Source organism: Coregonus lavaretus (genome assembly GCF_964263955.1).
Source record: "Coregonus lavaretus genome assembly, chromosome: 29".
In the NCBI taxonomy this organism is placed as follows: Eukaryota; Metazoa; Chordata; class Actinopteri; order Salmoniformes; family Salmonidae; genus Coregonus; species Coregonus lavaretus.
In genome coordinates this window covers 23129599-23157237 of record NC_140016.1, presented here as the reverse complement: position 1 = coordinate 23157237, position 27639 = coordinate 23129599, and the positions used below count along the sequence as shown (strand labels likewise).

The 27639-nt window shown below is 47.0% G+C and overlaps 2 protein-coding genes across 7 annotated transcripts; one reads left to right on the top strand and one right to left on the bottom strand.

The window, feature by feature from the left end:
- The first annotated feature begins 3479 nt into the window (after positions 1 to 3479).
- Positions 3480 to 16936, top strand: LOC311105305 (nocturnin-like). Of its 3 annotated transcripts, none has more exons than XM_084147408.1 (3): positions 3480 to 3889; positions 14009 to 14311; positions 15109 to 16392. In XM_084147408.1, exons 1-3 carry the CDS (start codon positions 3676 to 3678, stop codon positions 15972 to 15974), a joined length of 1383 nt encoding a protein of 460 aa, XP_084003534.1. In that variant the 5' UTR covers positions 3480 to 3675; the 3' UTR covers positions 15975 to 16392. The 3 variants fall into 3 exon arrangements, with proteins under 3 accessions (XP_084003534.1, XP_084003536.1, XP_084003535.1); XM_084147410.1 differs by lacking the exon at positions 3480 to 3889 and adding an exon at positions 13036 to 13491 and having other exon boundaries at positions 15109 to 16936; XM_084147409.1 differs by lacking the exon at positions 3480 to 3889 and adding an exon at positions 13663 to 13917.
- Positions 16937 to 18445: 1509 nt separating this feature from the next.
- LOC311105304 (ETS-related transcription factor Elf-2-like) lies at positions 18446 to 27214 on the bottom strand. Of its 4 annotated transcripts, none has more exons than XM_084147404.1 (10): positions 26920 to 27214; positions 26218 to 26301; positions 23021 to 23068; positions 22461 to 22668; positions 21574 to 21687; positions 21247 to 21363; positions 21025 to 21114; positions 20665 to 20857; positions 20116 to 20346; positions 18446 to 19954 (listed from the first exon to the last, which is right to left on the bottom strand). In XM_084147404.1, exons 2-10 carry the CDS (start codon positions 26290 to 26292, stop codon positions 19168 to 19170), a joined length of 1863 nt encoding a protein of 620 aa, XP_084003530.1. In that variant the 5' UTR covers positions 26293 to 26301; positions 26920 to 27214; the 3' UTR covers positions 18446 to 19167. The 4 variants fall into 4 exon arrangements, with proteins under 4 accessions (XP_084003530.1, XP_084003531.1, XP_084003532.1 ...); XM_084147405.1 differs by having other exon boundaries at positions 21574 to 21684; XM_084147406.1 differs by lacking the exon at positions 23021 to 23068.
- Positions 27215 to 27639: the final 425 nt, after the last annotated feature.

Below are 27639 nucleotides of genomic sequence, written 5' to 3'. Positions count from 1 at the left end.
GTGTTTGAGTTAGCTTTGCGAGGCAAAGATGAAACTGAGGGCTCCACCAACCCTGGTAAGCCAACACTTTTGAGATCAGTCAATAAATGCTTCTGGTATTGACTTATATGCTGCCCCTGTCTTCATGTTGTTGCTGGACATATCTTTTTTAAAATGTGTGTAGGTCACCTAAATCATCAGAAAAATTGCCCCCCCTGAGAATTTTTTCAGGAGCCGCCACTGCTACCTGGAGCCTGCAAATGGGTTTAATAAATAGCCTATAACTTCAGTTTATTGTTGTTGTAGCCTTGTGTTATTATGCTGTTATTAATGGCCATGTTTAGTTAATGAAATTGGAAGTTATCAATTGTGATCATGGTAACAGTTCTATCGCAATTGCCGATCAACTGTTGTTAGAATGCATTAGATTGAAGGTAATGGTCAGTCAGATTAGGCTACAGGTAGTTTTTTTTTACTTTTAAAAACACTGGCTGTTGTTGACAAGCATAGGCCTATTCATATTTTAATATTTGATTCAGTGATTGAAATTACGAACCCATCCTCAGTAGCCTATTCCAGCAGGCTATTGGGCAACATAAGCATTTCTTACCTCGAAATCGCCTCCCTATTCATGTTGAATAAATTAGTCTGTCAATGTGAACTAAGCAAGCTGCTAAATTGTTCATTTTACATCTTGCCTAGGCTACTGTAAGTTGTCTGAAATAAGATGTAGGCCTATCAGGGGCTATAGGCTACCTGCATCCAGCTAAGCAAACCATTGCAAAATTGAATTACAATCATAAACCCAGATTTTAGTCAGTAGGCCTAGCCTCTACCTATTGAAATGACAAGTACATCTCACAATTTGGCCATTAATAACATCTGGCACATAATAAAGGCACAATTACCAGAAAATAGCCTAACATTCGTTTTTTGAAGTTTAATAAGGGCGAATTATATTTTCTCTTGAAACATATTAAAATTCCTTTATTAGTCACATTAGCTCGCAATAAATATTATTTTGATGGAAAACCGAATTTGCTTCTTAGGTCGTTAGAAGTTAAGTCATGATTCCTTCTTAATTCGCTTGATAACGTTATGGGGAAATGGTTTATTGGCTAAATGTGGCAACTCCTGCTATGGAAAAAAATGTGTATGGACATACAAAGGATTCTTGATTGCACGGACGGCATAAAAACAGCTGTACAGATCAATCCATTGGCAGTTGGAATCGGGGGGTGGTTTTCTGGGAACGTTGCTTTAAATCTCTCAATATAATGAATAATGTGGTTTGATTAAGGGCATCTCTAAACCAATAATTACTACAGATATATTTGGATTGACAAGATTTTCCAGCATTTGTATTTATGGTTTTGACATCATTTTTCGTTATCCCCCCTCGAAATTGTAGTTCAAAGAACCCCTGAGAAATATGATGAAACTTCTGCCGGTTATACTTTGCTACTGATACAAACGTGAGAGAATGTTGTGTTCATAGAATGCTCTCGCTATTTGTATGTAAATGGTTGGAATTTGACAGGGCTGTCGAGTGTAGGGGCTGACTGAAGGAGGCTGTTACGGTAGGCGCCTCGCCGCTCTCTCGTTCACTGGTTGTACCAGAACCTTGGCGACTGATTGTACCAGAACCGGAGCGAGGCATGTATCCGGCTCGTCGGTGTTCGGTCCTTCACCGAGACTTGGCAGCATTTTGTCTTGCCTCCCTGGGGCCGGCAGCTAAGAAAGAGCCAGCTCCGAGGAGATTCTCCCTTCCGGCTTCACGGTACTGTCACACCGGAGGAGGAGACGGCAGAAGCGGCAAGCCACAGGTGAAATCACGCGGCTCATCGTCCGCGTCGGTGAGCTCTGGACCAGGTAGGCTTTTCCAGAGTTCAGGAGGCATCTTCTATTTTAGGCCAGCGTGTCTGAAACTCAGACCTGGGGACCCAAGGGATGCACGTTTTAGTTTTTGCCCTAGCACTACACAGCTGATTCAAATCATACAAGTTTGATGATGAGTTGATTATTTTAAGCTGTCAGGTGCTAGGGCCAAAACCAAAATGTGCACCCCTTGGGGTCCCCAGGACCGAGTTTAGGAAACGCAGCTCTAGGCCTTTCTGTTATGTAAAAAAAAAAAAAAAAAAGACAATTATATAATAACGTTATTCATGGATTCTGTTGAAATGATCTTATAAACCATATTGTTGCTCCTTTCACCATCGGAAACTTGTTTCATTATGTTCAATGAATGTCAAGGCCTTCCCTTGCTGACTGGATTCAGGTTTGTTTTCCAAGACATGTCCCTTCCATGCCCCATGTTAGTTCAAGGGCACCAAAGCCCTTAAAGCTCACACACATGGATTGACCATGCAGGAACAACATTAAGTAAGAACCATGCCACTGAGAGGCCCAGGGTTGACCTACTAGGCACCTCAAGGAGGAATAGCCAGGGAAGTAGGGGTGCTGAGGGTGTATGTATCACTGATCAAAAGTTTGCCAGAACATTCTCATAAAAGGTCTGCAGCAGTCCCTGTACCCACCGTCGCCATGACATCGCCTGCAAGTATGATCAGGGATTTCTATTGGAGAAGCAATTTTAGCCTATCTTCATACTGTACTGTCTGGTTTAAGCCTAAACTTTCACCCCATGGTCTAGCTAGCCTAGAGGCTAGCCTACAGTGGGGAAAAAAAGTATTTAGTCAGCCACCAATTGTGCAAGTTCTCCCACTTAAAAAGATGAGAGGCCTGTAATTTTCATCATAGGTACACGTCAACTATGACAGACAAAATGAGAAAAACAAATCCAGAAAATCACATTGTAGGATTTTTTATGAATTTATTAGCAAATTATGGTGGAAAATAAGTATTTGGTCAATAACAAAAGTTTCTCAATACTTTGTTATATACCCTTTGTTGGCAATGACACAGGTCAAACGTTTTCTGTAAGTCTTCACAAGGTTTTCACACACTGTTGCTGGTATTTTGGCCCATTCCTCCATGCAGATCTCCTCTAGAGCAGTGATGTTTTGGGGCTGTCGCTGGGCAACACAGACTTTCAACTCCCTCCAAAGATTTTCTATGGGGTTGAGATCTGGAGACTGGCTAGGCCACACCAGGACCTTGAAATGCTTCTTACGAAGCCACTCCTTCGTTGCCCGGGCGTTGTGTTTGGGATCATTGTCATGCTGAAAGACCCAGCCACGTTTCATCTTCAATGCCCTTGCTGATGGAAGGAGGTTTTCACTCAAAATCTCACGATACATGGCCCCATTCATTCTTTCCTTTTTCTGGGAACGTTGCTTTAAATCTCTCAATATAATGAATAATGTGGTTTGATTAAGGGCATCTCTAAACCAATAATTACTACAGATATATTTGGATTGACAAGATTTTCCAGCATTTGTATTTATGGTTTTGACATCATTTTTCGTTATCCCCCCTCGAAATTGTAATTCAAAGAACCCCTGAGAAATATGATGAAACTTCTGCCGGTTATACTTTGCTACTGATACAAACGTGAGAGAATGTTGTGTTCATAGAATGCTCTCGCTATTTGTATGTAAATGGTTGGAATTTGACAGGGCTGTCGAGTGTAGGGGCTGACTGAAGGAGGCTGTTACGGTAGGCGCCTCGCCGCTCTCTCGTTCACTGGTTGTACCAGAACCTTGGCGACTGATTGTACCAGAACCGGAGCGAGGCATGTATCCGGCTCGTCGGTGTTCGGTCCTTCACCGAGACTTGGCAGCATTTTGTCTTGCCTCCCTGGGGCCGGCAGCTAAGAAAGAGCCAGCTCCGAGGAGATTCTCCCTTCCGGCTTCACGGTACTGTCACACCGGAGGAGGAGACGGCAGAAGCGGCAAGCCACAGGTGAAATCACGCGGCTCATCGTCCGCGTCGGTGAGCTCTGGACCAGGTAGGCTTTTCCAGAGTTCAGGAGGCATCTTCTATTTTAGGCCAGCGTGTCTGAAACTCAGACCTGGGGACCCAAGGGATGCACGTTTTAGTTTTTGCCCTAGCACTACACAGCTGATTCAAATCATACAAGTTTGATGATGAGTTGATTATTTTAAGCTGTCAGGTGCTAGGGCCAAAACCAAAATGTGCAGGTTTGTTTTCCAAGACATGTCCCTTCCATGCCCCATGTTAGTTCAAGGGCACCAAAGCCCTTAAAGCTCACACACATGGATTGACCATGCAGGAACAACATTAAGTAAGAACCATGCCACTGAGAGGCCCAGGGTTGACCTACTAGGCACCTCAAGGAGGAATAGCCAGGGAAGTAGGGGTGCTGAGGGTGTATGTATCACTGATCAAAAGTTTGCCAGAACATTCTCATAAAAGGTCTGCAGCAGTCCCTGTACCCACCGTCGCCATGACATCGCCATGACATTCTGGACAACTTTTACTTTTACTCCACTACATTCTTAAAGAAAATCATGTACTTTTTACTCCATAGACTTTCCCTGCCACCCAAAAGTACTTGTTACATTTTGAACGCTTAGCAGGACAGGAAAATGGTCCAACTCACACACTTATCAAGAGAACATCCCTGGTCATCCCTTCTGCCTCTGACTCACTAAACACAAATGCTTCTTTGTAAATTATTGAGAGTGTTGGAGTGTGCCCCTGGCTACCCGTAAGTAAGTAAGTAAATAAAAACCGTGCCGTCTGGTTTACTTAATATAAGGAATTTGAAATTATTTATACTTTTACTTTTGATACTTATGTATATTTAAAACCAAATACTTGTAGACTTTACTCAAGTATTATTTTACTGGGTGACTTTCACTTTTACTTGAATCATTTTCTATTAAGGTATCTTTACTTTTACTCAAGTATGACAGTTGGGTACTTTTTCCACCACTGCAAACACTCAGCAAAATGGCTCCAACACAGTAGGAGAAAGGTCAGACTCAGAGGTTAAAAAAGGTAACCTCACCACATAGCCTATAGAGGTTATGGCACCTTTTTTACTTCAGGCCTTAATTTTTCCTACCTGTGACCTCCTTTTCCTGCCTCGTTGAAATAGTGTTTCTGAGTCGTTACAGTCAAAGGTTAAAAGGTGAAGGCTGACTGAGGAGGAGCTATGAAGGCACAGATCAGAATCAGAGAGGGGTTGAGTTATTTTAGGTTTCGTAATGTCAGTAAAAGCAGGTCATGGTGATAGAAGCCCCTGTACCTCGCTGTATCCAGACAGCTAACAGTACACTGATCCATAGAGTGCGGCTAAGGGGGTTTCATAACTAGCTACGTTCACCCACTAATGGTAAATCCTCAGAGGAAGGAATGTGTTTTGTTTTAATTCCACTAGTGGATTAAACTATTATCTAATGACGAGGGGGGTAAAAAGGAAGAAACTAAAATAGCTTTATTTGTTTTTTCCCTTGGTGCACTGCCTGTTTTAATGAGATGAGGGTTGCATAACTGTGTTACGACTCAAGAGAAAGGTTTCCTTATTAAGAATGTGCACTCACACACTCAGAAATACTCTGAAAGTGAGGCGGCCGGGCCAGGCAATTTTTCTGCTGTTCCCCCTCCCATTCATGGGCAGGAGTACTAGGGGCATTTGGGGTCAGTCCTCTGGCTGCCTCCCAACCCCAAAATGTATAAACCATCATCATTCAATGTATTCAAAATTAAGATTAGGAGAAGGATCTTTTTTCATTTCAATTTACCCGGATGACTAATCTCTTCCATGCTCCCATCCTTCATATGATAATTGCCTGGAGCAGTCATGTGATTGTCTCATTCAACGTGGATGTCACCCACATTCCTAAGGAGAGGTTCTGCTCTCCAGTTGAAATGTAGGCCTGTAGATAGATGTGCTGTGCTGTGCTGTTGTAACATATGTATATCATACTCTCCTTGTGTTGTGTTTTCTCTTAATAAATCACATCAGCCAGTGGTCCCAGTTGAGCATAATTTATTTCTGTTGTTAAATGGGAAACAGCACGTTAGTTGTGCAGAGCTTAACGATATTGATGGCTGTCGATGGCAAAATCCCTTGCATCACATTTTCATACTGGGAAAACAAAATACAAAAATACTATACAAAATATAACATGTGTAAATACCTGTTGTTAAATGGGAAACAGCACGTTAGTGCAGAGCTTAACGATATTGATGGCTGTCGATGGCAAAATCTGTAACATGAAGGCAACTGTGTTAGCAGTGGGCTCATGTGACCATTACGTCGGTGTATGCTAGCTAACACACTTATCTACAGCAATCATATGCCAAAGCACATCCCAGAAAGCCCCTCAATCCCTAACAGGTATCATATACCCACACATGTATGAATCAGTAATGTACAGCAACCTTGTACACATTGTAAAATATAAAACAGTATTCAGAACATGACCTACCCCTTGCATCACATTTTCATACTGGGAAGACCTGACGTTCACGATCTCCCTCTAGCTGCAAGCGGGGCCAATCACAACACGCCTTATTGTCATCAGAGTTGAACCAACCAAAAAGAATGCTTGAACATTAAATACACATTTCTTTAGAGGCAAGTGGAAACATAACCAACCCTGTTACACTGTCAATGCAGTTTTTTTTATGGAGAACAACTGATTTAGTTCTACAGAATAAATGAGTAGGCTGTCACGATCGTCGTATGGAGTAGACCAATGCGCAGCGTTAGTTGCGAACATACTTCTTTATTTAAGTGAAAGCACGAACAAAACAAGAAAACGATAACGTGACAGTCAACGGTCAAACACAAACCAACTCGAACAAGATCCCACAAAACACAAAGGGCAAACAGACAGTTTAAATATGGCTCCCAATCAGAGACAACCAGCCACAGCTGACACTCGTTGCCTCTGATTGGGAGTCACTCTGGCCAACATAGAAACAGCACAACTAGAACTCCCGACATAGAAATACGACACATAGAATGACCACACCCTGGCTCAACATATAGAGTCCCAGAGCCCGGATGTGACAGTACCCCCCCCCCCCAAAGGCGCGGACTGCGACCGCGCCTCAACTAGAACCAAACAGGGGAGGGCTGGGTGGGCATTCCTCCTCGGCGGCGGTTCTGGCTCCGGGCTTGCCCACCACCCTCCAATAATCCCCCCATAGCGCCCCTGGTCCGGTCTGGCCCCGCTGGCTGGAGCTGAACTGGACATCGTAGGAGCGGGTAGCTTCAGCTCCGTTGTGGAGCAGCTGACCGGTACCTGATCAGGCACCGGTGACCCAGGCACGGGTTGTGCCGGACTGACGACGCGCACCCCTAGCTTGGTGCGTGGAGCTGGAACGGACCGGACCGGGCTGACAATACGCACCCCTGGCTTGGTGCGTAGAGCAGGAACGGTCCTTACCAGACTGACGACTCGCACCCCTGGCTTGGTGCGTGGAGCAGCAACGGGCCTTACCAGGCGTACGACTCGCACCCCTGGCTTGGTGCGAGTAGCAGGAACGGGCTGGACCAGGCTGACGACTCGCACCCCTGGCTTGGTGCGTGGAGCCGGAACGGGCCTCACCGGACTGACGACTCGCACCCCTGTCTTGGTGCGTGGAGCAGCAACGGGCCGGACCGGGCTGACGATGCGCACCCCTGGATTGGTGCGTGGAGCCGGAACGGGCCTTACCGGGCTGACGACTCGCACCCCTGGCTTGGTGCGTGGAGCCGGAACGGGCTTTCCCGGGCTGACGACTCGCACCCCTGGCTTGGTGCGTGGAGCCGGAACGGGCTTTACCGGGCTGACGACTCGCACCCCTGGCTTGGTGCGAGTGGCAGGAACAGGCCGGGCCGGGCTGGCGACGCACACCGTAGGTTTGGTGCGAAGAGCAGGAACAGGCCGGGCCGGGCTGGCGACGCGCACCGTAGGCTTGGTGCGAGTGGCAGGAACAGGCCGGGCCGGGCTGGCGACGCGCACCGTAGGCTTGGTGCGAGTGGCAGGAACAGGCCGGACCGGGCTGGCGACGCACACCGTAGGCTTGGTGCGAGGGGCAGGAACAGGCCGGGCCGGGCTGGCGACGCACACCGTAGGCTTGGTGCGAGGGGCAGGAACAGGCCGGGCCGGGCTGGCGACGCGCACCGTACACTTGGTGCGAGGAGCAGGAACAGGCCGGGCCGGGCTGGCGACGCGCACCGTAGGCTTGGTGCGAGTGGCAGGAACAGGCCGGGCCGGGCTGGCGACACGCACCGTAGGCTTGGTGCGAGGGGCAGGAACAGGCCGGGCCGGGCTGGCGACGCGCACCGTAGGCTTGGTGCGAGAGGCAGGAACAGGCCGGGCTGGCGACGCGCACCGTACACTTGGTGCGAGGGGCAGGAACAGGCCGGGCCGGGCTGGCGACGCGCACCGTACACTTGGTGCGAGGGGCAGGAACAGGCCGGACCGTACTGGGGACACACACCACTGGCTCTACACCGGGATCTGGAACGGGCCGGACCGGACTGGTAACACACCCCAGTACCTCTCGCCGTGCCTCTACACCTTCCTTCCCTTCCTTGACCAGTGACCCCCGTAACCTGGTGGCCTTCTGAATTCGCCCCTTGTCTGCCTCCGTCAGCCCCGTCGTCCATGCCCTGTGCCCCCCCAAAAAAATGTTTTGGGGTTGCCTCTCGTCCGTCCGACGACGACACTGATTACGCCGTTGCTCCTCTCTCCGTCGCGCCTCTACCGTCTCACTCCATGGCCGGCGATCCATCCCGGCCAGGATTTCCTCCCAGGTCCAGGACCCCTGCCCGTCCAAGATCTGCTCCCACGTCCAGACTGCCTGCTCCTGGACACGCTGCTTGGTCCTGGTATGGTGGGATCTTCTGTCACGATCGTCGTATGGAGTAGACCAATGCGCAGCGTTAGTTGCGAACATACTTCTTTATTTAAGTGAAAGCACGAACAAAACAAGAAAACGATAACGTGACAGTCAACGGTCAAACACAAACCAACTCGAACAAGATCCCACAAAACACAAAGGGCAAACAGACAGTTTAAATATGGCTCCCAATCAGAGACAACCAGCCACAGCTGACACTCGTTGCCTCTGATTGGGAGTCACTCTGGCCAACATAGAAACAGCACAACTAGAACTCCCGACATAGAAATACGACACATAGAATGACCACACCCTGGCTCAACATATAGAGTCCCAGAGCCCGGATGTGACATAGGCCTACATACCGATTTATTGAAACTGTTTCCTTCATCTCTTTGCTTTTGTACTCTAGGGAGATGGGAAGTAAAGTAAGTATAGCTGACTGCACAGATAAAATCATGTTCTTCCGTAGTTGAATAACATGAGTCAGAAACAAAATGGCCACTCCACTGGCGTTACCAGCTACAGTATCTTTAACCTTATGTTTGGGAAACACCAACACTCGGATGCAACATACCATACAGTGCATTCGGAAAGTATTCAGACCCCTTCACTTTTTCCACATTTTGTTACGTTACAGCCTTATCCTAAAATGTATTACATGTTTTTTTTTCTCTCTCATCAATCTACACACAATACCCCATAATGACAATGCAAAAACAGGTTTTTTGAAATGTTTGCAAATGTATTAAAAATAACAAACTGAAATATCACATAAGTATTCAGACCCTTTACTCAGTACTTTGTTGAATCACCTTTGGCAGCGATAACAGCCTCAAGTCTTTTTGGGTATGGCGCTACAAGCTTGGCACACCTGTATTTGGGGAGTTTCTCCCAATCATCTCTGCAGATCCTTTCAAGCTCTGTCAGGTTGTATGGGGAGAGTCGCAGCACAGCTATTTTCAGGTCTCTCCAGAGATGTTCGAACAGGTTTAAGTCCAGGCTCTGGCTGGGCCACTCAACAACTTTCAGAGACTTGACCCGAAGCCACACCTGCATTGTCTTGGCTACGTGCTTAGGGTTGTTGTCCTGTTGGAAGGTGAATCTTCGCCTCAGTCTGAGGTCCTGAGCGCTCTGGAGCAGGTTTTCATCAAGGATCGCTCTGTACTTTGCTCCATTCATCTTTCCTTCTATCCTGACTAGTCTCCCAGTCCCTGCCGCTGAAAAACATCCCCACAGCATGATGCTGCCACCACCATGCGTCACCGTAGGGATGGTATTGGCCAGGTGATGAGCGGTGCCTAGTTTCCTCCAGACATGAGGCTTGGCATTCAGGCCAAAGAGTTCAATCTTGATTTCATGTCATGTGCCTTTTACTGAGGAGTGGCTTCCATCTGGCCACTCTACCATAGAGGCCTGATTGGCGGAGTGCTGCAGAGATAGTTGTCCTTCTGGAAGGTTCTCCCATCTCCAAAGAGGAACTCTGGAGCTCTGTCAGAGTGACAAACAGGTTCTTGTTCAACTCCCTGACCAAGGCCCTTCTCCCCCGATTGCTCTGTTTGGCCGGGCGGCCAGCTCTAGGAAGAGTCTTGGTGGTTTCAAACTTCTTCCATTTAAGAATGATGGAGGCCACTGTGTTCTTGCAGAAATGTTTTGGTACCCTTCCCCAGATCTGTGCCTCGACACAATTCTGTCTCGGGAGATCTACGGACAATTCCTTTGACCTCATTACTTGGTTTTTGCTCTGACATGCACTGTCAACTGTGGGACCTTATATAGACAGTTGTGTGCCTTTCCAAATCATGTCCAATCAATTGAATTTACCACAGGTGGACTCCAATCACGTTGTAGAAACATCTCAAGGATGATCAATGGAAACAGGATGCAGCTGAGCTCAATTTTGAGTCTCATAGCAAAGGGTCTGAATACTTATGTAAATAAGGTATTACTGTTTTATAGAGAGAAACAGAGAGGAGGAGCGAGAGTGAGACAAAGAGGGAGTGCTCTATGTAGCGCCATGGAGACAGCCTGGACACTGGGATTTGAATAGGAGGGCTGTGTGTGTGTGCGCGGACAATATTTAAGAGAGCTCTTAGAATAGTCGTTAGAGGATGTGAAGATGTCATGTGTTCGAGATTTTATCACGTCTGAAAGGTGTCTATGTAAATAAAGATGGTTTGAAAGACATCGCCCCGTAGCACTAACTTCTGTCATCATGAAGTACTTTGAGAGGCTAGTTAAGGATCATATCACCTCCACCTTACCTGATACCCTAGATCCACCTCAATTTGCATACCGCCCCAATAGATCCACAGACGATGCAATCGGCATCGCACTGCACATGGCCCTATCCCATCTGGACAAGAGGAATACATATGTAAGAATGCTGTTCATTGACTACAGCTCAGCCTTCAACACCATAGTACTCTCCAAGCTCATCATTAAGCTTGGGGCCCTGGGTCTGAATGCTGCCCCGTGCAACTGGGTCCTGGACTTCCTGACGGGCCGCCCCCAGGTGGTGAAGGTAGGAAACAACATCTCCACTACGCTGATCCTCAACACAGGGGCCCCACAAGGGTGCCTGCTCAGCCCCCTCCTGTACCCCCTGTTTACCCATGACTGCGTGGCCATGCACATCTCCAACTCAATCATCAAGTTTGTAGACGACAATAGTATTAGGCCTGATTACCAACAATGACGAGACAGCCTACAGGGAGGAGGTGAGGGCCCTGGCAGAGTGGTGCCAGGAAAATAACCTCTCCCTCAACGTCAACAAAATGAAGGAGCTGATGGTGGACTTCAGTAGACAGCAGAGGGTGCACGCCCCCATCCACATCGACGGGGCCGCAGTGGAGAAGGTGAAAAGCTTCAAGTTCCTCGGCTGTACATCACTGACAATCTGAAATGGTCCACTCACACAGACAGTGTGGTGAAGAAGAAATGTGTCTTGGCCCCTAAGACCCTCACAAACTTTTACAGATGCACCATTGAGAGCATCCTGTCGGGCTGTATCACCGCCTGGTATGGCATCTGCACCGCCCGCAACCGCAGGGCTCTCTAGAAGGTGGTGCGGTCTGCCCAACGCGGCACCGGGGGCACACTGCCTGCCCTCCAGCACCCGATGTCACAGGAAGGCCAAAAATATCATCAAGGACATCAACCACCTGAGCCACGGCCTGTTCACCAAGCTATCATCCAGATGGTGAGGTCAGTACAGGTGCATCAAAGCTGGGGCCGAGAGACTGAAAAAAAGCTTCTATCTCAAGGCCGTCAGACTGTTAAATAGCCATCACTAGCCGGCCTCCAACCAGTACCTTGCCCTGAACTTAGTCATTGTCACTAGCCGGCTACCCCCCGGTTACTCAACCCTGCACCTTAGAGGCTGCTGCCCTATGTACATAGACATGGAAATCACTGGTCACTTTAATAATGTTCACATACTGTTTTACTCATTCCACATGCATATACTGTATTCTAGTCAATGCCATCCTATTCAACTATTGTTGTATATATACTATTCTATCCTACGTATTCTACAGATATACTAAATATTCTATCCACAAACTGTCCATAATGTCTATACATCCCACCCACCCGGATTCTGACATTGCTCGTCCTAATATTTTATAGATTTCTTAATTCCATTCTTTTTCTTTAGATTTGTGTGTATTGTTGTGAATTGTTTGATATTACTGCACTGTTGGAGCTAGGAACACAAGCATTTCGCTACACCCACAATAACATCTGTTAAATATGTGTATGTGACCAATAACATGTGATTTGATGAGGAGAATAAGTAATAACTCCAGAATGGAAACTGGAGCCCCACTAGAGGTCAGTAGATGGTAGCAAATAAATACTGTGCTCCTCTCTTCCTCTTCCCTCTCTCTGGATTGGTTTATAGTGTGTAAACATGAACCTGCATTGGAACACTGTCCTGGGTATTGAGGAACTCATCTACCCTTGCCCCCTACACTCTAAACCTGTTTGTGTGTGTGCGCATGCGACTCGAGTGTGTGTTTACTGTCCACCTCCCACTCCCCTGTGGGTTTTTCAAGTGTCCAGATACATCTGTCTGTCAGCTCCACCTGACTAGCGGTGAAACCCTCACTGTCACTGCCACTTATGACTAGCAATGATGACGACCTCATATCCCCCCCTTCCTTTCTTCCCTCTCCCCCTCTACTATAGTCAGTCTCAGACAGGCTTACTGGGGCGGTGCACAATTGGCCCAGCGTCGTCCAGGGTAGGGGAGGGAATGGCTGGCAGGGATGTAGCTCAGTTGGTAGAGCATGGTGTTTGCAACGCCAGGGTTGTGGGTTCGATTCCCACAGGAGGCCAGTATGAAAAAAATTAAAAAGAACTACTACACTCACTAACTGTAAGTCGCTCTGGATAAGAGCGTCTGCAAGACTTTTTTTTAAATGTAAACAGTCACACTGTCACCAGCTGGAATGGCACAGAAACAGAGAGAGAGACTGAGACCGAGAGAGGGAGAGAGACTGGGGAAGATAGACTTGGAGAGAACTGAAAGCAGCAGAGAACTGAAGTGGGAGGAGTCAGATTGTCCGACTTGAGTGAGAGAGAAAATCAGAAGACCCTGAAGGAGAAAGACAGTGAAGGAGATCATCAAATAGAATAGAGCTAGAGAGTAGTGCTGTTTTTCTCAGACCGATAGACAAGACTAAACAGTGGTGAGGATCACTAAACCACACGGACATATTCTCAGGATGGAGATGATGGGTAAGACCACATATGTATGTCTCTCTTTAGATCCAGTCTCTTGTCTACTCTCTATCTATTCTCTTTCTAGCTACTCTCTCACAAAATGGCTTCCAAGGAACGCAGAGGATGAGTTAGAGCCTGACTGTTGTCGAGAGGGTGTGTCCTATGAAATTGCTAGCCTTTTTAATCGGTGGACATTTATTGTGGTAAACGGAGCAAAATAATGTATCGCGGTTGACTTGTCAACCTAAGAGCATTCCATGCTACACTGAGTGGTTACAGATGATCTATTTAGTCGGATTCGGACATGGACATGGTCTTTCATGTGAGAGCCTGAGAGACATCTGCCCCACCGACAGTCTCTGCTGACTGCTGGGTAACTTGACAGGAGCGAACAGGATTACTCTCTGCACTCATGTTTCACAATGTCTCATAAGCTGTCTGGTGAGTTTGTGGGCGTAGACGTGACAATGCACGCACACGATTTGTGTACAGTGTTTTGTATCTCTCTAATATGTTGTCTCTGTGTCCCCAGTGTGTCCGATGGGCAGCAGCAGGCTGTTTGGTACCCTGGCCCAGGCCCTGAGCAGTGCTCCCCTGGTCCAGCAGGACTACTACCCAGAGCACCAGGACCCAGACCAGGACCCAGAGGGCCTGGAGCAGGCCAACCCAGACCAGCTGCTCAGAGAGTGTGAGGAAGCCCTCCAGAACCGGCCGGCCCGGCCACACAGGGACCTGGTCTACGTTGCAGACCCAACACACCAGCACCAATACAGGAACCATGAGCAGCAGAACACACCACCAATACGGGTCATGACGTGGAACATCCTAGCTCAAGGTACATAGACCTCTATAGATGATAGAGTACTACAGATTACAGAAGACCACAAGAGCATCTGTATGTCTGAGTGGACAAAACATTAGGACCACCTTCCTTATATTGAGTTGCACCCCCTTTTGCCCTCAAAACAGCCTCAATTTGTCGGGGCGTGGACTCTACAAGGTGTCGAAAGCGTTCCACAGGGATGCCGGCCCATGTTGACTCCAATGCTTCCCACAGTTGTGTCAAGTTGGCTGGATGTCCTTTGGGTGGTGGACCATTCTTGACACATACAGGAAACTGTTGAGCGTAAAAAACGAAGAGTTGCAGTTCTTGACACACTTAAAAATCCTTCTTTAACCTGTCTCCTCCCCTTCATCTACACTGATTGAAGTGGAATTTACAAGTGACATCAATAAGGGATCATAGCTTTCACCTGGATTCACCCGGTCAGTTTATGCCATGGAAAGAGCAGGTGTTCCTAATGTTTTGTACACTCAGTGTATATCCAAGACTTGGTCTCAAGACTGCAGACCGTGATACTGCTCAAAGTGTTCACGATCAGAAATGGGGAGAACTGTACATAGTATACGTTATGTCTACTCTGGTAATGTCAGCTAACTACATTTACACATTACATTTCAGTCATTTAGCAGACGCTCTTATCCAGAGCGACTTACAGTGGTGAGTGCATACATTTTCTTAGTTTTTGTACTGGTCCCCAATGGAAATCGAACCCACAAACCTGCCGTTGCAAGCGCCATGCTCTACAACTGAGCAAACTGGACCCTGCTAACTGCCCTCTCTCCTCTCAGCTCTAGGGGAGGGTAAAGACGTCTTTGTGCGCTGTCCTCAGGAGGCTCTGATCTGGGCTGAGCGGAAGTACCTGATCCTGGAGCAGATCCTCACTTACCGCCCTGACATCCTGTGTCTCCAGGAAGTGGACCACTACTACGACACCTTCCAGCCCATCCTGGCCAGCCTGGGCTACCACAGCACCTTCCTGTCCAAGCCCTGGTCCCCCTGCCTGGACGTGGCCAGCAACAACGGCCCTGACGGCTGTGCTCTCTTCTACCGCCGCGCCCGCTTCAGCCTCCTCTCTACCTCCCACCTGCGCCTCTCCGCCATGATGCTGCCTACCAACCAGGTGGCCATCGTGCAAACGCTGCGTTGCCAGGAGACGGGCCAGAGGCTGTGCGTGGCCGTGACCCACCTGAAGGCAAGGAGCGGCTGGGAGAGGCTGAGGGGTGCCCAGGGGGCTGACCTGCTGCAGAGCCTGAAGGCTATCACCTCGGGGCCGGCTGGGTCTGACCCAGTCAGTAGGGGAGCTGGGGGAGGGAATGGGACAGAGGGGGTGCCTCTGATAGTGTGTGGGGACTTTAACGCTGAGCCCTCGGAGGACGTATACAAGCGTTTTATCTCCTCCCCCCTGGGTCTGGGCTCAGCCTATAAGCTGCTGAGTGCAGACGGGCAGACAGAGCCAGCCTTCACTACCTGGAAGATCCGTCCCTCAGGGGAGAGCTGCAGTACCCTGGACTACATCTGGTACTCTCACGATGCTTTCACTGTTAACACCCTGCTGGACATACCCACTGAGGAAGAGATAGGACCTGACCGCCTGCCCTCGTACCACTACCCCTCCGACCACCTATCACTGCTCTGTGATGTCAGCTTCAGGTAGCAACCCCATAGGCTGATGTAGGCTGCCAATCACAGAGGTATCAGCCAATAGGGCCACAGTTCAGGACAATGCAGGAAAAGTGACTGGATGGGTGTGTGATACTAGAGAACTAAATGCTTATTTCACTTGACCTGGTGGTGAGATTAGATTTTAGACTTTCGACACCAGGGAGTAGTACTTTTTTTAATATATACAAACCAGCACTTGCAGAAACATACTTTTTTCCCCTGGAGGTAGTTTTCTGGCACAGGTGTGACGTTATCCCTCTTGATTATTTATCTTAATGTAAAGGTGAAAACTGAAGAATAGGATAATATCAATACTGTGGAGAATAACGAAACTCTGCTATTTTCAGTGCTGTGGCAGCTAGATTGCCAATGAGCATGGAATAAATAAAATACATTCTGACACCTTGTTTTAGATTTTTCTTAATGTCTTGTTTATTTATTTTAGTGTTTGATACTTTGTGTAGTTAGTTATGTTAATAACTGAAGTATCATGTTCGCCCAGGCTGAATAAATGCTTGAGCACCAACATTCAGTCAAATGTCAGTCAAACATTCAGTCAAATGACTTTTGGGAATAAATGCTCACGCCTCACTTCTAAAGCCTTTGGTTAGCCATTTAGTCTATAGAATAGTGCCTATCAGCAACACTGCCATGTAGTGTAGACCAGGGGTTCTCAAGGGCTGCGTTTAGTCAGGCAGCCCAATTCTGAGATTTTATCCACTAATTGGTATTTTGACCAATCACATCAGATCTTTTCGCATCAGCTCTTTTTCAGAGCTGATCTGGTTGGTCAAAATACCAATTAGTGGAAAGATCAGAATTGGTCTACCTGTCTAAACGCAGCCAAAGTGGGGTCCTGCAGGGCAGATACGTTTTTAATGAATATTACTCAACAGGTTAAACAAATTTTGTTTCGTGGAATAAATTCAGTGTAATACAATAAAATGTAATCTATAATTTATGTTCTTGCCGCGTTCATTTGGTAGTCGAAACTCAAATGTCCGAATTGCTAACTGGATGAACGCCGCACGTGTTTAACTACAACCAGTTAGCAAGTCGGAATTGTCAGTTTACTAGTTCCAACTAGCATGTGAACACTGCAATAACCCTGGGCAACATGGGCCTGCGAGACTCACAGGGATATTGGTATCCACAGTACTCCACACGTCATGTACGAGTGGCGCAGTGGTCTAAGGCACTATATTGCAGTGCTAGCTGTGCCACTAGAGATCCTGGTTCGAATCCAGGCTCTGTCGTAGCCGGCCGCGACCGGGAGACCCATGGGGCGGCGCACAATTGGCCCAGCGTCGTCCAGGATAGGGGAGAGAATGGCCGGCAGGGATGTAGCTCAGTTGGTTGAGCATGGCGTTTGCAACGCCAGGGTTGTGGGTTCAATTCCCACGGGGGGCCAGTAAAAAAATAAAAAATAAAAATATATATCGATATATATAAAAAATGAATAACGTATGCACTCACTAACTATAAGTCGCTCTGGATAAGAGCGTCTGCTAAATGACTAAAATGTAAAATGTATTCCCCCAAAATAAATGCAGTGTAATTTAAGCTTTAAAACTGACTCATTGAAAAGTTTAGAATTGCAGGATATTGGTGTTTAAAACTGCAACAAATCTCTGCCCCATGACAATGTGTAGAATTAAAGGAATTTAGCATGGAAAATGTTCTCTCGATGCCAAGAGGCAGTCCTTTAAAATGTTCCTTCCCAGAGCCCGAGACTTGGTTTGTCCAGCCATGCACTGCCGAGGTCATAGTAAAACTCTGTATGCTATTTTTATCTCACTCAAGTTGTGTTCTGATTATTTGGGGGTCCCTGATGAATTTTCTATCACGAAAGGGGTACCCGGCCCCTTACGTTTGAGAACCCCTGGTATAGACAGTAGTAGTAGCAGTAGCATGACATGTACTGCTATGTCAGCATATATTCACAGGGACATTTGCCACTGAGTGAAAATGGGCACTTTTAGGGGGACTTAAGTGTTTCCAATGACCGCATCAGTGTGCATCGTGTGATATTAACCAATTATGAGTAGGCATTGCCAACTAATTGTCATTTGAATTTTTTTACTACAAAACATAGTAATGTGCCATTTTCACATATGTTGATGTTGGGGTGGTGCTGGAGATGAATATAACGCAGAAAAATGTTTGTAATTTCCCTATTTAAGTAAAATCAAATGTGAGCAGTGCGAGATCTGGTTGTTTTAAGGAGGTTCCAGGTGTTTTGACCGGTGGACCCTTTTCACCTCTCAGCCTCCTTGTGTAGGAACCATTTAGACACTTGTCAGGGTCCATGCCTTGCAGCCATACAGGACTGATGGCAACAAAGAACCTCAGCTTCAAAAAATGAGTACAGTATACAAGACCAACTAAATCCAACTGAGTTTTATATTTGTAACTCTATTTGAAAGTGATTCAGTTCCAACAAGCATTGACTGAGACGAGATGTTTCGATTCATGTTAGTTTTTTTTTATAATACATATTTCAGTAAAATCTACATCAATACAGAGTACAAGAAAATAGCATAAATGTGTAATATACTATCTAGATCCGTCTTTTCTTGACACAAACATCCTTTCGCTCCCATTCCTGAACAGTAAAAAAAAAAAAACACAAAAGAACATTGAGTGTAGGGACAGTGCTGTGGGGGACTACTGTGTGAAAGCCATACAGACTGGGAAGTCAGATGAAAACCCAAAGCAAAGATTCCAACGATGAGACAAAATAACTGCAGTTGCATCGAACTTAGAATACATCATACGTAACCTGCTGCAGAGTATCAAAAAGGTTTTACACAAAGACCTTTACCAGGCTTCCTTTATATTATGTTTCTGATTTTAAAAAATGATTTTCGATGTACAATCTAAGGCTTGCCCGTCGTTTGAGTTCCAACAAGCTTCTAAAGAGTATGCATACAAAGTCCCATTTCCTCTCTCGTGTCTCTTCCTGGTTTTCTGATGTGGAGGGACGGAGGGCACTGCAGCTCCAGTTTGAAGACTAGCTTCCTGGTAACTAGGCGCTCCATAGCTGAGGTCCAGTTCAGAGCTCTCCTACTCTGTATGGTCCAACAGCTCCACTGCCCAGTAAGAGAAGGATGGGAAGGGAAGACTCCACTTCAAACAGTGCCAATATGGAGTCAGTAGCCCTCGGGCCCCTGGGACTAAAGTTCTCAAGATTCAGGGGCCACTGGGTTCTGTGCCGACTCCGAGGCAGAGGGGTCCTTCGGGCTGGACTGGGAGGGCTCCGTGCTCGCTGAAGGGGGGGACGGGGTGGAGTCTGGGAGGGCTGTGGGGGGTGAGATGGCCTCTTTTACAGGGGGTGTAGTGGGGGTTGGTACAGGGGTGGTGATGCTGGTGGAGGGAGGGGGCTGGGGTTTACCTACAGGGGAGGCCACAGGTGGCTGCTGGGTGGGGGGCTGCGTCACAGGCTTTGCAAGTATGAGCGGAGGGGCTGGTTTCTGCGTTATCTGGAGCGTGGCGGGTTTAGCCTGCACTAGCTGGGTGACTGGTTCGGCCTGCACTAGCTGGGTGACTGGTTTGGCCTGCACTAGCTGGGTGACTGGTTTGGCCTGCACTAGCTGGGTGACTGGTTTGGCCTGTATGAGCTGGGTGACTGGTTTGGCCTGTATGAGCTGGGTGACTGGTTTGGCCTGTATGAGCTGGGTGACAGGTTTGGCCTGTATGAGCTGAGCTAGCTGGCCTGAGAGCTGGGCTGAGAGGTTGCCCTGCGTTAGCTGAGCTAGCTGGGCCGCCGGGATGGTGATGATGGTGATCTTCTCTCCGCTCTTGGCCCCGGCGGGCATCATGGTGGGTAAGGTCTGGATCACCAGCTTGGGCCCGCCGGCGTGGGCGTTGCCCAGGGTGATGGGGGCCTGGGTGGTGAAGACGGTGGAAGGGTTGAGGGTCATCTGACCCAGCGTCGTCGTCATGACCATGGGCATGGCCAAACGCATGGTCCTGTACATCAAACAGAAACAAAAACAGATTTATTCATGAACCTTCCAAATGAGTTCACTGTGCATTTGTATGAAGATGTAGACAGAGAGAGCATCTCTGCCCCTAACACTACATTATTTATAAATAGCACTTGAATTATTTCATGACTAATCATGCCTCACCTGTTGCCGGACGCGGTGGGGATGACGGTGACGTAGCTCTGCTGTGTCTGGGTGGAGGTGGCAGGGTCAAGGGTCAGGGTCTGGACCGCAAGGTGGTGCTCAGAGGGTTCCCCCTCCTCCTCCTCCTCCCCGTCATCGTCGATCACCCTGATGTTCTTGGGCATGTCTTTAAACTGGTAGGCCAGTCTCTGACCCTCCACCTTGGCTAAGATCCCCCGCTGGTAGTAATACCTGGACAGGGACAACCATACCAGTAAGACGACTGCACTTACACTCAGAATACTTGCAGAAATACAACCCAAGATGTCATTTAACACCCAAGATGTCATTTAACACAAGTGTCACACCCTAGCATGTATTTTGAAAAGGGGACTTTAAAAGGGTTAAATGCATGCATTTTAAAACAGACATTCTAGCCCAAATCTAGAATGTCATTAGTCATTCCTTAGCATAAAAGTAGTAAAGATATGTTGGGTCGACAACAGTCAGCCTTACTCACTAACTATAGTGAGGAAATGGCTATCAAATAGAATAGAATCCCGTGGTTACCTGAGTGCCCTGCCCATGGTCTCGTAGTTCATGTCAGGTTTGTTCTTGTGTTTGCCCCATAGTTTGGACACCGCCTTGGAGTCCACCAGTTTGAAGATGCCCTTGTCCCGCTGCATCCACTTGATGTACCTGGGACAGGTGTTCTTGTCCTGGAGGAGATCCAACAGGAACTCCCATAGGTAGGTGGTGCTCCCTGGAGGACAGCGGGAGAGAGAAGACCAACATCATTCATACAGAGGATTACTGAATCAGCCTGTGTGAGTTGCTAGCTTGAGTGTGAGTTGCTAGCTTGAGTTGCTCTACGTAGAGAAGCATCCCTTCACGGGCTTGACAAACCCTAGCCCCTGCTGTGTGGGGTACCTTTTCCCTCTCTGGGTCTCTTCCTGATCCCCAGGTCAATGGTGCAGTTGGTGTCAGGCTGAGGCTGTTGTGTCTTCGACTTCCTTCCCCCTGCAAGGAAACCGACCAAACAACTTAGCACACTTTATATAATATACAACTTAACTTTTAATACTGGGTTGGAAACGGTGACCAACACAGAGACAGATAGTACGAAAGCATTTGGTTGTGTCGGAGGCAGACCTTTCTTCTTCTTGGCAGAGGGAGGCTCATAGTCAGGGGGAATAGGGAAGCTGTCCTCCTCTATGGGCTCACACTCTGTAGACACCTCCACCACAGTCTCCATCATCACGTCCTCCACTGAGACACACACAGAGAGACAATAGTTCTCATTATTATAACCACAGAGCAGTGATGATTCAACTCAGACTGGCAAATGGTAATAAAACAAACGTAGTGGTAGAATGAACTGACACAGGTTACACACACAAATTCAGTCGGCATCATGGCCTACCCACTTATAATGCCTAATCCCCAGCAAGGCCAGTGGGGGAGGGGTTGAATGGTTACCTGTGTTGTTGCGGTCTCCATGGAAACTGCTGGGGGAGTCCATGTGAAGAAGGGCCTCGGCCGCCTCAAAGGTCTTATCAAAGCACACCATGCCCCCGTGTGATGACACCTCTACTACGACAACACAGGAGAGATGAGGGAAGAGGAGGAAGGAGAGAGGTTAGAGAAGTGAAAATCCATTCTACATTTCAAGTCAATTTAATGTTCATTCAACTAGTTTGTTTCAATGATTATATAACCATATCTCCCTATGGCTGGGGTCCTATAACCGCAGACACCAATCCCCCTTGGAAGTAGTTAGCTGGGCAAGACAGCTGTTGCCTTTCAGTAAAAAGTAGGGGTGAGGCAGAGTAAACCTGTACTTTTGAGAAAAGGGTAGTAAACTGTAGCCTTTATCCTTGTTGGAGACACTCTTTATCACACTCATTCACTACACTTTTTCCCTTTAGGACCCTCCTCCCATTCCATGTTTGGTTGTGCATAGCAACAACTGCCTACAGAAGTAGTTATATCTTTAGGGTGGTCATTGGTCAACAACCAATAAAACTGTCCCCTCCCTCAAGCCTCAATGGCTTCTGTCACTCTTCCAATGGGCTCAGCTCATACACCACCAGATGTCCTTCTTGAGATGGTCCTGGAAGGAAACAATACTGTCCCACTACTACTCTCAGTGGCAATGTCAACTCTTAAGGAGCTAAGTTGGTATGATATGTTGAAAAGTCTAACACCCACACTCCTCTTGCCTCCCTCTAAAGCGATTACTAAGCATCCAATCCTTGCACATCTCTCTCTCTATCGACACTACCCAAACCCTCCAACCTCTCACTGCAGAAATACGTCACTGTCCAACCCTGTACCCCCTCCCTCTCTCCCTGCAGCCCTCTCACCTGTCTCTACCACCTCTGTGACCACCTCCTGCTCGTCTCCCACGTCCTGCATCAGGTAGGTCCCGTCGTCGTAGACCAGCACCTGGGCAGCGTAGCACTGCTCCACCTGGGCACTGGGCACCTCCTCCACAACCACAGCAGGATACTCCTCCCCATCCTCCCCTATTACCGTCTCCACTATCTCCTGCACCACCTCCCCCTCCTCACTCTGGAGACAGGACAGAGACACACATTGAGGGAGGCGCAAGCTGAAACGTCCATTGTGTGTATGTTTGAACATTGTTGAATCATTTACTCCACAAAACTGCAGGACGGAAATGCCATGGTCACCAGACAAACAAGTTGTTATTTATTGTTTCACTTCCCAATATTGTTCATGTTGATAAGATCAGCTGTGGCCCTGGTGCTTTACAATTAGAATAGGCTTCTGTGTTGCGCTGGTATAGCAAGTGAAATACCTTTGACATTTTGTATGGGGAAGGTTAGGGTAAGGCAGTGGTGTAGTGGAGGGTATATGTCGTATACCCACTTATTTTTCAGTGGGCATTGTGTATACTCACGTCTTCATCCCCACGATGAGTATCAAAGTAGTGTAGTGGAGGTATACGCTGTATCAATTAGTAAGGATGATTGAACCAATCAGAATGTTTAGCTTAAAATGTTGATCAACTATTAAATGTGCACATGGCGGTAGGCCTATGTGCAAAAAAAGATCCTAAATGCAATTTGTGGGAAAACACTGTTCTAAAAATGCTCACCGCACATGCGAGCGGTTTCATGGACAGAGACGGAAATATCAGCTAGAAATTTAGAAAGAGGGGAGATCTAAAGATGCAACAAATATCACGGGTTGCTATTATGAATAGCATAATGCCTTTCGCTGCTAAACAATGAAAGAAAGTTGATTTGAAAGCCAATAGAACAGGAGAGTGCATATGAGGAAGTCTTTATAAAATATTTGCCTCCACATTTCTATGGTGAGATTTTGGCTATAGGTTAGACATGCCTAAGCAAGGTAAGACATGCCGCATAATATGAAGTAAAATGTGCTGGTTTCAAACAATTAAGGAACAGGAAAAGTATATAAATGCTAATGATAGGCCTAACCGTCTTCTGGTAGATGGAAAGGCTTTCCCAAAAACCTTCTTAATTAAATATTAACAAGCTACAAAGTAGCCTGTGCCTACCTCGCAGAATGATATCATGATTATTTGCATCAATCCAGTGGCTATTAGTTTTGCAAACTCCATCTCATGTGCGCTACAGAAACACAGCTAACCAAACAACAGTGCTAGGTAATAATAATATGCCATTTAGCAGACGCTTTTATCCAAAGCGACTTACAGTCATGTGTGCATACATTTTTACGTATGGGTGGTCCCGGGGATCGAACCCACTACCCTGGTGTTACAAGATCTGGCCGTGTGGTGCCAGGACAACAACCTCTCCCTCAACGTGACCAAGACAAAGGAGATGATTGTGGACTACAGGAAAAAAAAGAGGACTGAGCACGCCCCCATTCTAATCGACGGGCGGTAGTGGAACAGGTTGAGAGCTTCAAGTTCCTTGGTGTCCACATCACCAACGAACTATCATGGTCCAAACACACCAAGACAGTCGTGAAGAGGGCACGACAAAGCCTATTCCCCCTCAGGAGACTAAAACGATTTGGCATGGGTCCTCAGATCCTCAAAAAATTCTACAGCTGCACCATCGAGACCATCCTGACTGGTTGCATCACCGCCTGGTATGGCAACTGCTTGGCCTCCGACCGCAAGGCACTACAGAGGGTAGTGCGTACGGCCCGGTACATCACTGGGGCAAAGCTTCCTGCCATCCAGGACCTCTATACCAGGCGGTGTCAGAGGAAGGCCCTCAAAATTGTCAAAGACTCCAGCCACCCTAGTCATAGACTGTTCTCTCTGCTACCGCACGGCAAGCGGTACCGGAGTGCCAAGTCTAGGTCCAAAAGACTTCTCAACAGCTTCTACCCCCAAGCCATAAGACTCCTGAACAGCTAATCATGGCTACCCGGACTATTTGCACTGCCCCCCCACCCCATCCTTTTTACGCTGCTGCTACTCTGTTAAGTATTTATGCATAGTCACTTTAACTCTACCCACATGTACATATTACCTCAACTACCTCAACTAGCCGGTGCCCCCGCACATTGACTCTGCAACGGTACCCCCCTGTATATATAGCCTCCCTACTGTCACTTTATTTTACTTCTGCTCTTTTTTTTCTCAACACTTTTTTTGTTTAAAATAAATGCACTGTTGGTTAAGGGCTGTAAGTAAGCATTTCAAATCAAATCAAATCAAATTTTATTGGTCACATGCGCCGAATACAACAGGTGCAGACATTACAGTGAAATGCTTACTTACAGCCCTTAACCAACAGTGCATTTATTTTATACAAAAAAGTAAGAATAAAACAACAACAAAAAAGTGTTGAGAAAAAAAAGAGCAGAAGTAAAATAAAGTGACAGTAGGGAGGCTATATATACAGTAAAATAAAGTGACAGTAGGGAGGCTATATATACAGGGGGGTACCGTTGCATAGTCAATGTGCGGGGGCACCGGCTAGTTGAGGTAGTTGAGGTAATATGTACATGTGGGTAGAGTTAAAGTGACTATGCATAAATACTTAACAGAGTAGCAGCAGCGTAAAAAGGATGGGGTGGGGGGGCAGTGCAAATAGTCCGGGTAGCCATGATTAGCTGTTCAGGAGTCTTATGGCTTGGGGGTAGAAGCTGTTGAGAAGTCTTTTGGACCTAGACTTGGCACTCCGGTACCGCTTGCCGTGCGGTAGCAGAGAGAACAGTCTATGACTAGGGTGGCTGGAGTCTTTGACAATTTTGAGGGCCTTCCTCTGACACCGCCTGGTATAGAGGTCCTGGATGGCAGGGAGCTTTGCCCCAGTGATGTACTGGGCCGTACGCACTACCCTCTGTAGTGCCTTGCGGTCAGAGGCCAAGCAGTTGCCATACCAGGCGGTGATGCAACCATTCAGGATGCTCTCGATGGTGCAGCTGTATAATTTTTTGAGGATCTGAGGACCCATGCCAAATCTTTTTAGTCTCCTGAGGGGGAATAGGCTTTGTCGTGCCCTCTTCACGACTGTCTTGGTGTGTTTGGACCATGATAGTTCGTTGGTGATGTGGACACCAAGGAACTTGAAGCTCTCAACCTGTTCATTCACTGTAATGTCTGCACCTGTTGTATTCGGCGCATGTGACCAATAAAATTTGATTTGAAGCACCATGCTCTACCAATTGAGCTACAGAAGACCACCCAGAGGACTGTGCAGTTGAATTTAAGGGTAACTACACTCAAATCTAAATTTCTTAGATTTTTCCCAGACCTCAAAAGTACTCTCCTGATGTGGTTTAAGCATTGTTGTGGGCTTGGAACATCCAATTTTGTTGTTTTTCTATTAGTGTGAGAGAGAAAACCTGAAAAAAATTGAGAGAAAAACTTTAACCTGTGAATTTCTGATTCAGTTGACAGCCTCATTGGTCTATTTCAATAGTAGGCCTATTATTAGCCTACTTGCACAGTACAGCTTTGGTTGGCTTGACTGTGAAGACCAATTTGGTCATTCAGAGTGTGTGTCACTGTTTGTCATATAATTTTTCCACACAGGGCGCCTTTCCTTCACCGGGCGGGCCTTTTGGGGAATATTGGGCGAAATTAGAGTACACTCACTTCTCCAGGCACCACTACACCACTGGTGCCAGGTGATACTCTCTTACCTGCTCAGTCTCTTCCATGACAGTGACGTACTCCACCATATTCCCTCCACCATCTGCCACCACAACAGAGGTCATCACTCATTCCTATGGGAATAAAACTGTTTCAGGAAGGGAACCTGAGCCATCCTCTTCCCCATCACACAGACTTGGAACAGTTCTGTATGGGGCCCTAAAGTAAGTACTAGTATCTTCATTACAGCTAAGTAAGAAACAAAACTAACACAAACGTCAATTTAGCCAACATAATAATAGCTAAATGTATCATTTGAAAACCTTTTTCAGGAATAGTACGGAGCAAACTCTGCACACTGTAGAATGCGATAGTTGCTGGTTCGGACTTCACGTTCACAAGCGTGCCCCAATGTTTACATCGTTTGAGCAGTTTCCGGCCTGTACTGTAACTAACGCGTTAGCTCTAGTTATCTAGCCAGTAACGTTATCTAACTGTACATTGACTGGTATATATCGTTAGGCGTGTTTTCTAAGTTGTGTGTGTTATAAAGAGAGATGAAATGTAAACAAATAGAAGCAAGTTATATAACGTTAGCTAGCTAGTTAGCGGCTAACATTCTAAAATAGCTAACTAGATGGCTTGTTAGCTAGCAACGCTAAAGTTGGCTATCATATGGCCATCCTTGCCCGATAAACACCACAAATCAAACAATGGCATTGTGTAAAATCTCGCAAAATAACTTTCCTTACCTTCTGATGTTGCTTTTCCTGCGGTGGATAGCTTCAAGTTAGGCCTAGCTAGCTGTGTAAACTAATTGCTAGCTATCCAAGTTGACCAGGCCGACGTCGACGCGCTCCACAATTTGAATACGCTCAGATCTCAGGAAGTGTTTGCAAGCTAGCTATAGCAAAATCTTGATTATGTGGATTTTCACCTACAAACAATACTAAAATGCTGTATGTTTCATTTGTTTACGTTAGTCCTGTTTTACAGGATGTTTCGATCTCACTGCTTTCCTGCGCGCCGTCTCTTAGCGAAGGGAGCCTGGCCAACCTCCTGCAGCCGGATAGCGAATGACACATTGGTCACGATGACGTCACAGCATCGCACTACGAGCCCCTGGCTTGTAGCTCCAGTCGTTACAAAAAGTCATTGATCGATAAAGCCCTTTCATACACACTTCTGTAAATAGAAATGGCTGCATGAATACATCCATTGTGATTACTGGACGACTGCCTGAGTATGTCATAATTTTAACTACATGAGCCTCAGCGTCAGTCTGAATATTGTGTTGTAGTCCTATGGTTGTGAGTTTATATTCAAATCCACCAAATTGAGCCTGGGGACAAGGTTAGTGGGTTTACTATGACAAAGGTAGTGGATGCTCATATAGGACATAATTCGTGCCATGTTGTGTTTTCAATAGCAGACATGGTAGTTGACACACACAAAAAGTAAAGCAACAGACA